General features: G+C 56.6%; 1 protein-coding gene across 1 annotated transcript; it reads left to right on the top strand.

Moving 5' to 3' along the window:
- Positions 1-437: 437 nt before the first annotated feature.
- On the top strand, positions 438-11,345 carry LOC149752679 (uncharacterized). Its single transcript, XM_089925980.1, has 3 exons — positions 438-750; positions 832-1,335; positions 11,340-11,345. Exons 1-3 carry the CDS (start codon positions 553-555, stop codon positions 11,343-11,345), a joined length of 708 nt encoding a protein of 235 aa, XP_089782106.1. The 5' UTR covers positions 438-552.
- Positions 11,346-14,844: the final 3,499 nt, after the last annotated feature.

The following is a 14,844-nucleotide window of genomic DNA, read 5'->3' as shown; positions in this document are numbered from 1 at the left end:
CTCTGGTGAATGTCGGTCTGAGCTCGGTCCCTGCCGACCGTGAGCCCGCCACCACTTCTTCTTTTTTAGCTCTTTTCTCCTCTTTCCTTTCTTCTTTCCATCGGTTTCTTAGTTTCTAACCATCTCGTCCTTTTTGCAGAAATCGACGACGTCATACAGTCGGACAAGGCAATGGCTGTTAGTAGGGCGTCCCTACTGGAAGCGGTCCGGAGGAAGAAACGGACTGCTCCGAGCGGGGTCCCACCGGCGAAGAAGCCCCGCCAGCAGGCGACTCCGACGCCGACAGACGGGTCCGGGCCCATCGATCAGGGGGACGCCGCGGGCTCGGACCGACAGTTGACGCCGTATTAGCCCTCCGGTGATGAGACTATCATTTTTCCGGAGGTGTCATCCGAGCGCGCCCGGGGCGGCCGGGTCGGACGCAATCGGTCCCCAGCCCGATCTTCGACTCGGTCGGCTTCGGATGATACGAGAAGGGGGGGCGCGCCGAGGCCCCGGCCGAGCGGGACCCTGTCGATCTCTGGCGCGGCCCCTGCCCCGCGCACGGTTGGCATGACTCTCTCCCAAGCGATGGGTAAGGGTAAGGCTGCAGAACCACCGTCCGGCTCCGGGGCGAAGTCGGGGTCGGCCTTCACTTTCGCCGGCGCCCGAAACCTCGTCGAGACGGTGCTGCTGGAGAGGGACCGTAGGCAGGTCCGGCAGATGAGCATCCCTAAAGTCGGAGCTGCCAGCTGCGTCTGTCTCATGTCGGTGAGTGTTCTTTTGGTCGCTTTCGTCGTTTATAGGCTCTATTGATCCCCGTCTGACGCTCTCATTTTTTCTATCTCTTAGCTCGCCCAGTACATGATCCGCCTGGAGGAGAGCCACGAGGAACAGGCGAGGCTTCTGGCGAGGACCGAGAGCCGACTGAAAGCTATAGAGGAGGGAGGCCAGGCTGCGGCGGGGAGGACGACCAGGGACCTCGAAACGAGGCTCCAGGTGGCCGAAGAGCGGGCACTCGGCTTCGCCGTCCTCGAGAGGCAACTGATGGATGCTCAGGAGCAACTCAAGGTTGCCTCGGGTCTCGAAAGCGAGATCAGGAAGGCGGAGGAGTGGGCCGAAAAGCAGTCCCGGAAGGCTGCCGACTTCCGGGAGAGGTGGGAGAAGGCCCAGCAGTCGGCCGACAACGCCCGCAACCGAACCCGATCTCTTGAAGCCAAGCTGGCCGAATTGGAGTCGGCCTTGGAGGGGACTCGTGCGAGCAACCAGGAGCTTCATTCGCGCCTGGAGGACGCTGAGGCTGCTCGCGTCGCTGCCGAGGCGAGGCACATGGAGGCTCGGGCCGATCTGCTGAGGGTCTCCTCCGAGGCGGACGACCGGATTGTGGCGAAGGTCATGGAAGCGAAAGCTCAGATTACGGAGCGAGCGGAGGCTGCGCTGGCCGAGAAGAGCGCGGAGATCGGGCGTCAGGCGGTACAGGCCTATCGTCAGTCCGCCGAGTTCATCCGTGACATGTCGGACGCGGGGTCCGACTCCTTTGCCTTAGGCTTCGATGAAGTCCTGGCAAGGGTGTCCGCTAAATACCCCGGAATTGACCTGAGTGGGGTCTCCCTCCTCGACTCCCCTCCGATGCCATTGCCTGCCGATTCTCCAACCGTCTCCCCACCCTTCGTGGACGTGCTCGCCGTTCCCGACTCAGGGGTTCCTTCAAACTGACTCTCTGTACTTTTCTTTGTATGTTGGCGTTTTGCCATGTTGTATGGGTCTCGGCCCTGATGCAACGAAAGTTAATGCAAACAGAGTGTTTCCTCATTTCACTTTCGTCCTTCCTCTTCTTAACTCTTGGTAGCGTCTCGCCGACTCCTGACTCTTGAAGTTCTTCTGGCGCTAGGCCAGGCATCCGAGGGTTAGGCCTCAGAAAATTCTTCCGGCGCTAGGCCAGGCATCCGAGGGTTAGGCCTCAGGAAATTCTCCCAGCGCTAGGCCAGGCATCCGGAGGTTAGGCCTCAGGAAATTCTTCCGGCGCTAGGCCAGGCATCCGAGGGTTGGGCCTCAGGAAATTCTTCCGGCGCTAGGCCAGGCATCCGAGGGTTGGGCCTCAGGAAATTCTTCCGGCGCTAGGCCAGGCATCCGAGGGTTGGGCCTCAGGAAATTCTTCCGGCGCTAGGCCAGGCATTCGAGGGTTAGGCCTCAGGAAATTCTTCCGGCGCTAGGCCAGGCATCCGAGGGTTAGGCCTCAGGAAATTCTTCCGGCGCTAGGCCAGGCATCTCAGGAAATTCTTCCGGCGCTAGGCCAGGCATCCGAGGGTTGGGCCTCAGGAAATTCTTCCGGCGCTAGGCCAGGCATCCGAGGGTTGGGCCTCAGGAAATTCTTCCGGCGCTAGGCCAGGCATCCGAGGGTTAGGCCTCAGGAAATTCTTCCGGCGCTAGGCCAGGCATCCGAGGGTTAGGCCTCAGGAAATTCTTCCGGCGCTAGGCCAGGCATCCGAGGGTTGGGCCTCAGAAAATTCTTCCGGCGCTAGGCCAGGCATCCGAGGGTTGGGCCTCAGGAAATTCTTTCGCTGGTCGGCCAAGGCTGGCGCAAGCCGAGGCGACCGGTCGGGGCTTCAGGCTAGTCTGCTCCCGGGATGATCATCGGGTTAGCCTGGCATCCGAGGGCCGAGCCTCGGGGAATTCCGCTCGTTGGTCGGCCAAGGCTGGCGCAAGCCGAGGCGACCAGTCGGGGCTTCAGGCTAGTCTGCTCCCGGGATGATCATCGGGTTAGCCTGGCATCCGAGGGCCGAGCCTCGGGGAATTCCGCTCGTTGGTCGGCCAAGGCTGGCGCAAGCCGAGGCGACCGGTCGGGGCTTTAGGCTAGTCTGCTCCCGGGATGATCATCGGGTTAGCCTGGCATCCGAGGGCCGAGCCTCGGGGAATTCCGCTCGTTGGTCGGCCAAGGCTGGCGCAAGCCGAGGCGACCGGTCGGGGCTTCAGGCTAGTCTGCTCCCGGGATGATCATCGGGTTAGCCTGGCATCCGAGGGCCGAGCCTCGGAGAATTCCGTTCGTTGGTCGGCCAAGGCTGGCGCAAGCCGAGGCGACCGGTCGGGGCTTCAGGCTAGTCTGCTCCCGGGATGATCATCGGGTTAGCCTGGCATCCGAGGGCCGAGCCTTGGAGAATTCCGCTCGTTGGTCGGCCAAGGCTGGCGCAAGCCGAGGCGACCGGTCGGGGCTTCAGGCTAGTCTGCTCTCGGGATGATCATCGGGTTAGCCTGGCATCCGAGGGTCGAGCCTCGGGGAATTCCGCTCGTTGGTCGGCCAAGGCTGGCGCAAGCCGAGGCGACCGGTCGGGGCTTCAGGCTAGTCTGCTCCCAGGATGATCATCGGGTTAGCCTGGCATCCGAGGGCCGAGCCTCGGAGAATTCCGCTCGTTGGTCGGCCAAGGCTGGCGCAAGCCGAGGCGACCGGTCGGGGCTTCAGGCTAGTCTGCTCCCGGGATGATCATCGGGTTAGCCTGGCATCCGAGGGCCGAGCCTCGGAGAATTCCGCTCGTTGGTCGGCCAAGGCTGGCGCAAGCCGAGGCGACCGGTCGGGGCTTCAGGCTAGTCTGCTCCCGGGATGATCATCGGGTTAGCCTGGCATCCGAGGGCTGAGCCTCGGGGAATTCCGCTCGTTGGCCCCGCGCCTGTCACTTGCCGCTCGACGGGGTTTCTCCATGGCCAGCTGCGATCGTGTTTCTCCCCCTCTCGAAGCGTCGCCTGGGGAACACTAGAAGGCCATTAAATGCTAATTGAGGCGTTACCTGGGAAATCGGACCAGTCAGTTGCTGCTTGCGAGGAGTGCCAGTTAAGCGGCCGCGATACGCGTGTTCTTCGAGGCGGATGCGGCCTGGGCGTGTGCGGAGATACGTGGGCCGCGGGATACACGCCGTCCGGAGTGTCCTGCACGAAGAATGCAATTAAGGAGAATAATGCCTAGGAGATCGTGGGGGGATAAATCTCGAGAGCCGGAACGGCTCCGGATTCGATGTGCCCGCATTTATTGGAGCCACCCGCATCGGAACGACCGGGGGGCCACAGTTTGGCTATAAATATAAGCGCAGGTGCGGTGGAGCCTGCCAAGCCGGAGCTGTTCAGGTTGCCATGGATCGTGGACCTCCTCTCCGGCGCGTGGCTGGGAAATCCCAGCCGGAGGAACGGGAGGCGCGCCCCTCGCGACTTCCACCAACTAGCCGTTTCATCTGGGATCAACGGGAGGATTCTCCCCGGTGGAACTCCGCTCTAGGCGTTTCATCCGGGATCACGCCCCTCACGCTCTTCTCCCTTATATTCCTTTCCTCCCCTTCTCCTGGGGAGGACCAGAATATCCCTTGGAGGTGGCGTTCCTCTAGAAGCAGTGTGAACTTCTTCTTCGTCCGCGCCGGCTCTTCGTCTTTTGCGTGAGGCGTCGATGGCGCCTCCGGGGGGAAGCACCCACGGCCAGTGGGATTGCAGTTGCTTCGGGCGGAGGGTTCGGGATCCCAGATCTTCAGCTCCACGGAGTCCCCACCTCTTCCTTAGTTTCTTTACTCCCCAATCCCCCTCTGGAAATTCTTTGTAATCACACGAACACGCCATTGTAACCAGAAATTATTGAAATGAAAAGAACTATATATTTTTTGAGCTGTCTTTCTGGCTTTGTCTTTCTACTGGTAATATACCCGCAGGTTAGCGGAATTCCAGCTCCTTGGAATTTCTCGACCATCTAGTGCCTCCAACTGGTAGGAGCCAGGTCGGTTTACTCAGCGAACCCTATACGGGCCTTCCCAATTTGGCGCCAGCTTCCCACCTTCCGCGGGCTGAGATGCTTTGGCCCGCCTTAGCACCAGATCTCCGATTCTGAAAAGTTTTGGTCGGACCTTGGAGTTATAATACCGGGCCACCCTCTGCTGATACATCGCCATCCGGACCTGCGCCATTTCCCTCGCTTCTTTCAAGAGGTCCAGGTTCCCTCGGAGCTGCTCCGAATTGGCCTCGGGTCGGTGCGCGGCCACCCGGGGCGAGGGGAGTCCGAGCTCCACAGGGACGACCGCTTCCGTGCCATAGGTTAGGCCGAAAGGCGTCTCCCCGGTAGGGGTCCGATGCGTGGTCCGATACGCCCAAAGGACGTTCTCGAGTTCTTCGACCCAAGCTTGCCTCGTCCGACCGATTCGCGCCTTAATTCCTTGGAGGATTGTCCGATTTGTCACTTCGGCCTCACCGTTGGTTTGGGGATGCGACACAGATGTGAACCGATGCTCGATCCCGAACTCCTCGCAGAAGTCACGGAAATGCTTGTTGTCGAACTGTCGACCATTATCCGAGATGAGGACCCGGGGTACCCCAAATCGGACAATGATGTTTTTCTTTACAAACTTCCGGACTTGCGCCTCCGTGATATTGGCCAGCGGCTCCGCCTCCACCCACTTGGTGAAGTAGTCGATTGCAACAATCAAGAATTTCCGCTGGGCGGAAGCGACGGAGAACGGTCCGAGGATATCCATTCCCCACTGTGAGAAGGGCCAGGGTGCGGTGATTGGTGCCAAGGGGACAGAAGGGACTCTCTGGACGTTGGCGTGGCGCTGGCAGGCGTCGCATTTCCGTACGTGATCCTTTGAGTCCTCCAACAAGGTAGGCCAATAATAGCCTTGCCTCATGATCTTGTGCGCCAAGGACCTAGCCCCTGAGTGCGATCCGCAGACGCCCTCGTGGACTTCGCCGAGGACGTAGGCCGCCTCCAAGGGGCGGAGGCACCTTAAGAGGGGGGCGGTGAACGAGGTCCGATACAGCCTCCCTTCATAGAGTACGTAGTGGGCGGACTTCCTGACAAGTCGCCGAGCTTGATCTTCGTCTTCAGGGAGGATCCCTTCGGCGAGGTAGGCGACGAGCGGGTCCATCCAAGACGGCTCCGGGTCAATCGCCATCACCGCCCCAGCCTCGCCGATGCTCGGGGCATCCAGGGTCTCCAGGTAGATTGCCCTCGACAGGTTGTGCGCCTCTGCGCCCACCAAGCGGGACAACCTGTCGGCCCTGGCATTTTCGCTTCTGGGGACCTGCTGGAGGTCGACGCTGCCGAGGTCGGGAATGAGTGCTTGCACCTTCTGGACGTAGTTCTGCATGGTCGGGCTCCGGACCTCGAACTCCCCACGGACCTACCCGACCACCAGCTGGGAGTCGGTGAAGACCTTCAAACGCCGGATGCCGAGCTCCCCGACGAGTTTGAGTCCCGCAACTAGGGCCTCGTACTCCGCCTCGTTGTTGGTCACTGGAAATCCAAACCTCAAGGCATACTCGGCTATCACTCCATCAGGACTGGTAAGGACCAGCCCGGCCCCTCCACCCTCGGGGTTCGACGACCCATCGATGTGAAGCGTCCAGGTCGGGAGGTCGAGGCTGGGCATTTTCGGCGGTCTAGGTTCCGCCACCTGCACCGTGCACTCAGCGAGGAAGTCCGCGAGCACCTGGGCCTTGATGGCGGGCCGAGGCTGGTAGCGGATGTCGAACTCACCGAGTTCTATTGCCCACTTCACCAGCCGTCCCGCATTCTCGGGGTTGCTGAGGATCTGTCGTAGTGGTTGATCAGTTAAGAGGGTGACAGAATGGGCCTGGAAATAGGGGCGGAGCCTCCTGGTCGCGGTCAGCAGCGCGAAGGCAATCTTTTCAGCCTTCGTATACCGTGCCTCGGCATCCCGTAGGACCCGGCTGATGTAATACACGGGCTTCTGGAGCTTTGCCTCTTCCCGAACCAGCACCGCACTGACCGCGGTTGGGGAGACCGCCAGATAGAGGTAGAGCATCTCCCCTTCTTGCGGCTTGGACAGCAGGGGAGGAGATGCCAGGTATTCCTTGAGCTGGTCGAATGCTGCTTGACATTCGGCCGTCCAGAGGAAGTCTTTCGGGTGTTTTAACACCTTGAAGAATGGTTGGCAGCGTTCGGCCGATTTTGCCACAAATCGTCTGAGCGCGGCGACCCTTCCAGCGAGCTCCTGAACCTCCTTCACTTTGGTCGGAGGGGACATACCTTGGATGGCCTTGATTTTGTCCGAGTTGGCTTCGATACTCCGCTGGTTGACAATGAAACCGAGGAACCTCCCGGCCGAAGCGCCAAAGGCGCACTTCGCTGGGTTCAGCTTCATGCGAAACTTCCGCAAGGTGGTGAAAGTCTCCTCCAGATCCACAATGTGCTGGTCTGCCTGGCGGCTCTTCACCAGCATATCATCCACGTACACCTCCATATTCCGGCCGATTTGCTCTTTGAAGATTTTGTTGACGAGGCGCTGGTAAGTGGCGCCAGCATTCTTCAGACCGAAGGGCATTACCTTGTAGCAGTACAGCCCCCGGTCTGTTATAAAGGCAGTTTTCTCCTCGTCCTGTGGGGCCATCATTATCTGGTTGTAACTGGAGAAGGCGTCCATGAAAGACAGCAGCTGATGTCCGGAAGTCGCGTCGACCAGTTGGTCTATCCGCGGAAGCGGAAAGCTATCCTTGGGGCACGCCTTGTTCAGGTCGGTATAGTCGACACACATCCTCCACTTCCCGCTCGCCTTCCGGACAAGTACGACATTTGCCAGCCACTCGGGGTAACTCACCTCCCTTATGAATCCTGCCTCCAAGAGTTTGTCTACCTCCTGGTCGATCACCCGGATCTGATCCGGGGCACAGTGTCTCTTCTTCTGCTTCACTGGCCGGTGGGTCGGGTCGACGTTGAGGGCGTGAGAGATGACCCCCGGGTCGATCCCAGGTACATCGGCCGCCGACCAGGCAAATACATCGGCATTGGCTCGGAGGAATTCCACCAACCGGGCCCGAGCTCCCGGGTCGAGATTGGCGCCGACCCGGACCGCCCGGTCCCGGCGGCCTTCCTCGAGGGGAACTTCGACCACACCCTCGGCCGGCTCCCCCTGCCGCAAGGCCACCTCGTCTCTGGCATCAAGGGACTCGACGCTTAGGGCTTCTGCGGGCTTCTTCCCTTTGAGGGTCGTTAAGAAACATTGCCGTGCGGTCGGTTGGTCACCTCGGACCTCCCCAATCCCGACCGTCGTGGGGAACCGCATGAGCAAGTGGTACGTGGAGACCACCGCACGAAGGGCGTTCAGCCCGGGTCGTCCGAGGATAGCGTTGTAAGCCGAGGGAACACGGACGACCAAGAACCCGAGTCGCACCGTGGCTTCTGCGGGTGCGACGCCCGCAGTCACAGGCAGCTCAACGACACCTTCCACCGGGATAGCGTCACCGGTGAATCCTACGAGGGGGGTGGACATTTTGTGCAACAATTGTCTGGACAAGCCCAGCTTTTGGAAGGCCTCGTAAAACAAGATATCAGCTGAGCTTCCACTATCCACAAGAACACGCCTTACATCATAGTTTGCCATGGTGAGGGAGATTACCATGGCGTCATCGTGGGGGGTCTGAACCCCCTTTACATCCTCATCACAAAAAGTGATTACGTTGCCGACCCTCTGCCTCTTTGCGACGGCCGCCCCCGATGCCTCGTCGAGCCCCCTGCGTTCCTCACGGGTCGGGGGCAGCCCCCAGTGATAGTGTGGATCACGCCCGCAACGGGTCAATTCTGCTCCCGAGGCCCCGGAGGAGCCGGGTCGGCCGGACGCGGGTCTGCGGGGGGACGTCGGTCGCTCACATATCGACCGAGACGCCCCCGGCGGATGAGAGCCTCGATCTCGTCCCGAAGCTGGAAGCAGTCTTCCGTGTCGTGGCCGTGGTCTCGGTGGTACTCACAGTACGCCCGGAAGGGCCTCTTCCCAGGGATCTTCCACATCTGTCTCGGGGCCGGGAGGTCCTCCCGCCCCTTGATCTCCATAAGGATCTTGGCCCGGGGAGTCAGGAGAGGGGTGTACCGATTGAAACGTCGGGGCGGAGAACGAGGGCGTGGGGCGCTGTGGTTCTTCGCCGGCGACGGGCTTCTGCGCCGACGCTGGGGCGTCGGGCTCCTCCTGTGGCGTGCCTCTTTCCGCCTTTTCTTCCCAAGCTTTGGAGGGATCTCGGCGGCCTCCTTGCTCCGGTGGGCGGCCGCCTCCTCGGCGTCCGCATACTGGTTCGTCCGGGACAACAGCTCTGGGAAGCTCCGCGGCAGGCGTTTGTCCAGGGAGAAGGTGAGTCTGCCCTTCCGGAAGCCACGCTTCAGGGCTGAAAGAGCTACCTCCTGACTCAGGCTCCGGACCTCCAGCGTAGCCCTGTTGAAGCGGGTAAGATAATCCCGCAGGCTTTCTCCCTCGTTTTGCCGGACATCAAAGAGGAAGTCGGAGACCAGTCGCCGCCGGCTACTGACGGCGAAATGAGTGACGAAGAGGCGAGTGAACTGGTCGAAGGACCGGATTGAGTCAGCCTCCAGCCCGGCGAACCATGCCCTCGCCGGGCCATGGAGGGTTGCCGGGAAAGCCTTGCAGAGAAGGGGATCTGATGCTCCGTGGAGGAGCATAAGGGTCCTGAAACTCTCGACGTGATCCCGCGGGTCCGCCGCCCCGTCATAGGGTTCGATCGCCGGCATTTTGAACCCCGGCGGATTCGGGGTCCGCAGGATCCTCGAGGCAAGCGCCGGCTGGGAGGAGATCTCTAAGTCGGCGAAGGGATCTTTGGAATGGCCCTTCAGGACCTGGAGTTGTCGGTGGAGATCGTCCACCCGCCGGTCCAGGGAGCGCGACCGGTGGGTAGGAGACAAGGAGCGGCGAGAGGGGGACCGACTGGAGCGCGGGTTCCTCGAGGATTGGGGGGTCTGGGAACGCGCCCGGGCCCGCCTCTCGGACCCCGCGCGGCTCCGGTGGGAGGGTCCCGGCAGAATGGAGCGTGCTCGAGAATCCTCCTCGTGCCGGCGCTCATCCCCATGGGAGAGAAAGGAGCGCGGGTTGAGGAGGACAGGCGAATGCTCAGGCCGCGGCGGCTCCTGAGCCCGCTGCGGCGCCCGGGAAATCGCACCCTGCAGATTCTGCACCGCCTCCGCGAGGGTGCGAACCTGCTGGGTTAGTTGGTCGAACTGGGCGGCTTCGACCGTCTGAACGGGCGGTGGGGAGGTGGAGTGTTGCTGAGAGTGTGTTGGAGATGCAGCGGCCTTCCGGCCAGAGGCGTGAGAGGCCCCGCGACCGGAAGCATTGGAAGCTCCATGACCACCTCGCCGTGCCATTACGATCGCTCTGAGATCCGAGCCCTCCTTCTAGCGCCAACTGTTGCTGGGGGTTCAAACCGAGAACGATTGGCACAGCGGTGTGAACGGGGTTCCCTTGGAATTGCTTCGGTTGCGCTCCACCTTCCGCCGGGGAACCTGCAAGCAAGCCTCGCACCACCACCAGGGTAGTGGGGGCCCTCCGATGATCAAGTTAGGAAAGATCGAAGGAGAAGGAGAGGTAGCAGGTAAGATGATACTCTGAAAAATCTTGCTTACCCTCCCCCTTCCCCCCCAGCCGCATATATACCAGGCTGGGGGGTTCTTTTGGGGATTGGTCATCGTGTGGCGCGATGGGGTTGCCACTGACATGGCCGTTACAGGGCGTCGTGGGGCAGCGCTGGGTACGGCTATGGCAGGGCGTAGTGGAGTTCCGCTTTGTATGGCTGTTACAGGGAATCGTGAAACAGCGTCGGATACGGCCGTTGCAGGGAGTAGTGGAGCAGGGGGCCGCGGCGTGCCTCAGGGGAACAGTCTGTTGTTGTCAGAGATTGCCGACTCGGGGTCTGATTGCTGGATCAAGAGGCAGCCGACTCGGGGTCGGGCTGCGGAGCCGAAGATATCCGACCCGAGGTCGGATTGCTGGATCAAGGGGCGACCGACTCGGGGTCGGGCTGCAGAGCCGAAGATATCCGACCCAAGGTCGGATTGCTGGATAAAGGGGCAGCCGACTCGGGGTCGGGCTGCGGAGCCGAAGATATCCGACCCGAGGTCAGATTGCTGGATCAAGGGGCAGCCGACTCGGGGTCGGGCTGCGGAGCCGAAGATATCCGACCCAAGGTCGGATTGCTGGATAAAGGGGCAGCCGTAGTCTTCCCGGGCGCGCGTGCCGGTCACGTGGGGCATGGTGGCTAAGTTCCCCCGTAACACTTATAATCATGAAATTGCTTTTTCAGACACATGATTCATAATAAATCAGTCAACTTTAGCAAAAGGAAAAATATCAACTTCAGATGTTATGCCATGTGAGATGGCCAACCTTTTTGATCACATTGCCTCCATCAAATTCTAAGCTTCACGACTTTAGCATCCATTAACAGTTGTTGTTTACTATGGATTATGTAAGAAAATAAAACTACTAAATTCGTAGTATCTTCGATTGATGCAAACTATAATCTAGCAGTTTTTCCAGGTAAATTTGCAACATCTTCTATTACCTTAGTATTTGGTAAATGATTATGGATTTCTGTAGCCTTGATCATGTGCAATGTCTCGATCAAGTTGAATCATCTGTTCTTCTTGATTTTACCTAAGCAGTAGAAAAAGTGAATGTGATCGCACATTAATTTGAAGATGTTAGTATTGTACCTAATACTAGTTCTCTATCAATACTATTTAGTATTGATCGCACATTAATTAGTTCTCTTTTTAACCAAAACAATATTATCTTAAGAAGCTTATAATCATGAAATTGCTTTTTCAGACACATGATTCAAAATAAATCAGTCAACTTTAGCAAAAGGAAAAAACATCAACTTCAGATGTTATGTCATGTGAGATGGCCAACCTTTTTGATCACATTGCCTACATCAAATTCTAAGCTTCATGACTTTAGCATCTATCTATGGTTGTTGTTTACTATGGATTATGTAAGAAAAAAAAACTACTAAATTCGTAGTATCTTCAATTGATGCAAACTGTGAGGCCCTATAGTCCAACATCGGAAAGATTCGTTCCAGAGCCTGGGCATATAAGGTGGGTATCTCCAAATCCTGCAGATGCATTTTGGGTGGAAAACAAAATCGGAGAGGGATGAAGGACGCTTGCATGAAGCTCCGGAATCGGATAATATGTGGCAAGGGAGCCCCGTGTTCCTCCCTCATGTGGCCCCCACGTGGCACTAGGTGCCTCACGTGCCCCGTGCAGGCGGGGGCATGACATTTAGTATCAGAGCCAAGGATGGCTCTTGTCCGATGGTGGAAAGGGTGTGAGGCCCAATAGTCCCACATCGGAAAGACTCGTTCCAGAGCCTGGGCATATGAGGCGGGTGTCTCCAAATCCTACAGGCGCATTTTGGGTGGAAAGCAAAACCGAAGAAGGGTGAAGGATGCTTGCGTGAAGCCTCGGAAGCAGACAATATCTGGCAGGGGAGCTCCGTGTTCCTCCCTCATGTGGCCCGCACGTAGGTACTAGGTGCCTCATGATGAGAGCACAAAAGTGCGACCTACATGTCACCTAAATTAGTATTATTGCTAACCGATAATGATAAATTCACTGGATTAATATTATATTTGGGTTTGGCACAGATTTTCATAAATTAGAGATCAAATGCACATTGAGTACAAATTTGATTAAAGAAGGATCCCTTCCCAGATCCGACCCGGTTGAAGATCGGGTAGGGTCCGAGTCGGATTCGGGTCCGAATCGGGTCCAATTTCTTTATGCTTTTAGGAAAGAATTTTGGGCAAATCTAATTTGACCATATCATAACTATGAGGTGCTGGGTGACCCATGACTTGAAAAATTTGCAATTGACCTCCGGTCAGAACAGATGACCCTACAAGCCAAATTTCATATCATATTATTCTTTTTTTCCATATGACTAATTGGATGGAACTTGGTGTCTTTCAGCTCCCGATTCATCTTCCACTTCAGCCGCCCGCAGTACATCACCGCCCTCTCCTTCCTCCCGAGATCCAAGCACGCCTCTCATCCGTGATCCCGGCGAAATCCTCAACATCCACGTGCGCCTCCTTCCTTCCGCGACAGCATCCCGCGTCCGTCCTCCCCCTCGATCCCGCTTCCGTGATCCAAGCATCACGTCCGGCACATCCAAAGAAGGAATCCCGAGCCGGAATCCCAGCACCCGTGCCAGCTCCAAGCCATGATTCTGTGATCCCAGCACCTCACAGCTGCCCCAGCCATCCACGAAGCTTCCAATTCGGCCATCCTCCCTTCCATTCCCGCCGTGAAGCTTCCAAGATATCTTCCGTGCTAGCCATCGTGCCAGCTCCCATCGGATCCCCAGCATCATGCAGCCATCTTCCTCTCCAGCTTTATCCCAGCCGGTCCGTTTGTTCATCCCAGCAATCACGGAAGATCCCAGCTCTCCCGTGATTCCGCATCCTTCCCAGATCATCATCCATGTCCTCCTCCTTCCCAGCAACCGAAGAAGGAAGCCCGTGTCCCCACCTTCCGTTTCAGCTCCCAGCATCGCGTCCGAGCCGGATTCGAAATCCCAACCCCCTCTTCCGCAATCACCGGCGATCCCATTTCTTCCGCCCGTGATGCAGCAAAGGATCCGCGTCGCCACCTTCCTCTTCAGCTCCCAGCAGCGCCCGAAGAAGGAAGCCCGCCCCTTCCGGCGATCCCGCATCCGTGGCCCAAAGAAGCAAGTTCACGCCAGCCGTCCGCGTCTCTTCCGGAGCTGATCCAGCCTCTACCGCATCTCCAAGGGCCTATAAGAAGAGGGGAGGAGAAGCAATGGGGGTGTGCTCGGTTTTGGGGTTGGGGCCAAGAAACAGGGGAGTGGGAGTGCTCTGTTTCTTTTGGGAAGAAGAAAGGAAAAAAAAGAGGAAATTAGTATTTTCCACTGTGGGAGAAAGAGAGAGAAGAGATTTGTTTTTGTTTTATTTTTTTTATTTTATTTGCAAAATAGAAGGAGCATTAGGTCTCTATTTGCCATTTTTATTTGTAATCAGTTTTTCTTTTTGTGAAATCCATCAATTTTCTTTTATGAAATCCTTGTTCTAGGTTTAGTTAAATTTCTGTTTTCTTCATGCAATCATTTAATTTTTCTTTTTATGCAATACATCTAATTTTCCTTTATGAAATTTATGTTCTAGGCTTTTGATCTTCTTAGCACCGTTTTCATCCAGTTTAATTTATGCCAAAGCTTTTCTTTGATTAGTTAAAAATATAAATGCTCTTTAAATCTAAGTACATGTCTTCTAGTTAATTTCAATTAAAAATAATTCTCTAATAGACTAGAGAATCATTCCACATCCTCAAAATAATGTTTTTCTTCCATCATTCAAAAGTCGATTTTGAATCCGAGTGAATGTTCTAATTTTTATGCAACTCCAATCGCCTCCCTGTGGATCGACCTCTTACAACCACTATTTTTCGAGTAAGAAAGGTAAGAGTAAAAATTTAAATTTAACTTTTGTTCGTTGGTTCTAACAACGATCTGTCTAGCATATTTTTAGGTGGACAGGAATCGGACGAACACCTCACGTGCCCCGCGCAGGCGGGGGCGTGACACAAACTATAATCTAGCATTTGTTCCAGGTAAATTTGCAACATCTTCTATTGCCTTAGTATTTAGCAAATGATTATGGATTTCTATAGCCTTGTGTTGAGTTACGCCTCGCGCGATGCGACGATCGCAGCGGAATATCGCACGGGACGTCGTTCATCGTATGAACGTGTCACATATCGTGGAGTTCAAAAATATTTCTGGATCCAAAATCAGAAGACCTTTGAACTGATGAGGGAGGGGAGATTAGGATCTGAAAAAGATTGATTAAATATCATAAAGATTGAAACAAAAATCAGAAATAAGATTTGAAGATTTCATCTTCAAACTTTGTGCGGGTGGAAAAACACCGCAGCCTGATGATCATAGGAGGTTCCTGTTAGAGCTGCACAAGCGTCCAGCCTCTACAGGTATCCACACGAGGACATGACTATCTGATATCAGATCTTATCAGAGTGCTAGCTCCTTGCAAAGATCTCTCATGACTATCAAAAATATT

This window comes from Phoenix dactylifera, chromosome 10, assembly GCF_051530095.1.
Source record: "Phoenix dactylifera cultivar Ajwa chromosome 10, Ajwa_hap1_PhDact_Kaust_v1.1, whole genome shotgun sequence".
NCBI classification, from domain to species: Eukaryota; Viridiplantae; Streptophyta; class Magnoliopsida; order Arecales; family Arecaceae; genus Phoenix; species Phoenix dactylifera.
This window is presented reverse-complemented; position numbering and strand designations above follow the sequence as displayed.

Bases quoted from the DNA above. Each gene is read 5' to 3' on its own strand.
- LOC149752679 (XM_089925980.1), top strand. From the start codon at position 553: ATGACTCTCTCCCAAGCGATGGGTAAGGGTAAGGCTGCAGAACCACCG. The intron at 751-831 runs GTGAGTGTTCTT...TCTATCTCTTAG, and splicing joins GCTGCGTCTGTCTCATGTCG to CTCGCCCAGTACATGATCCG.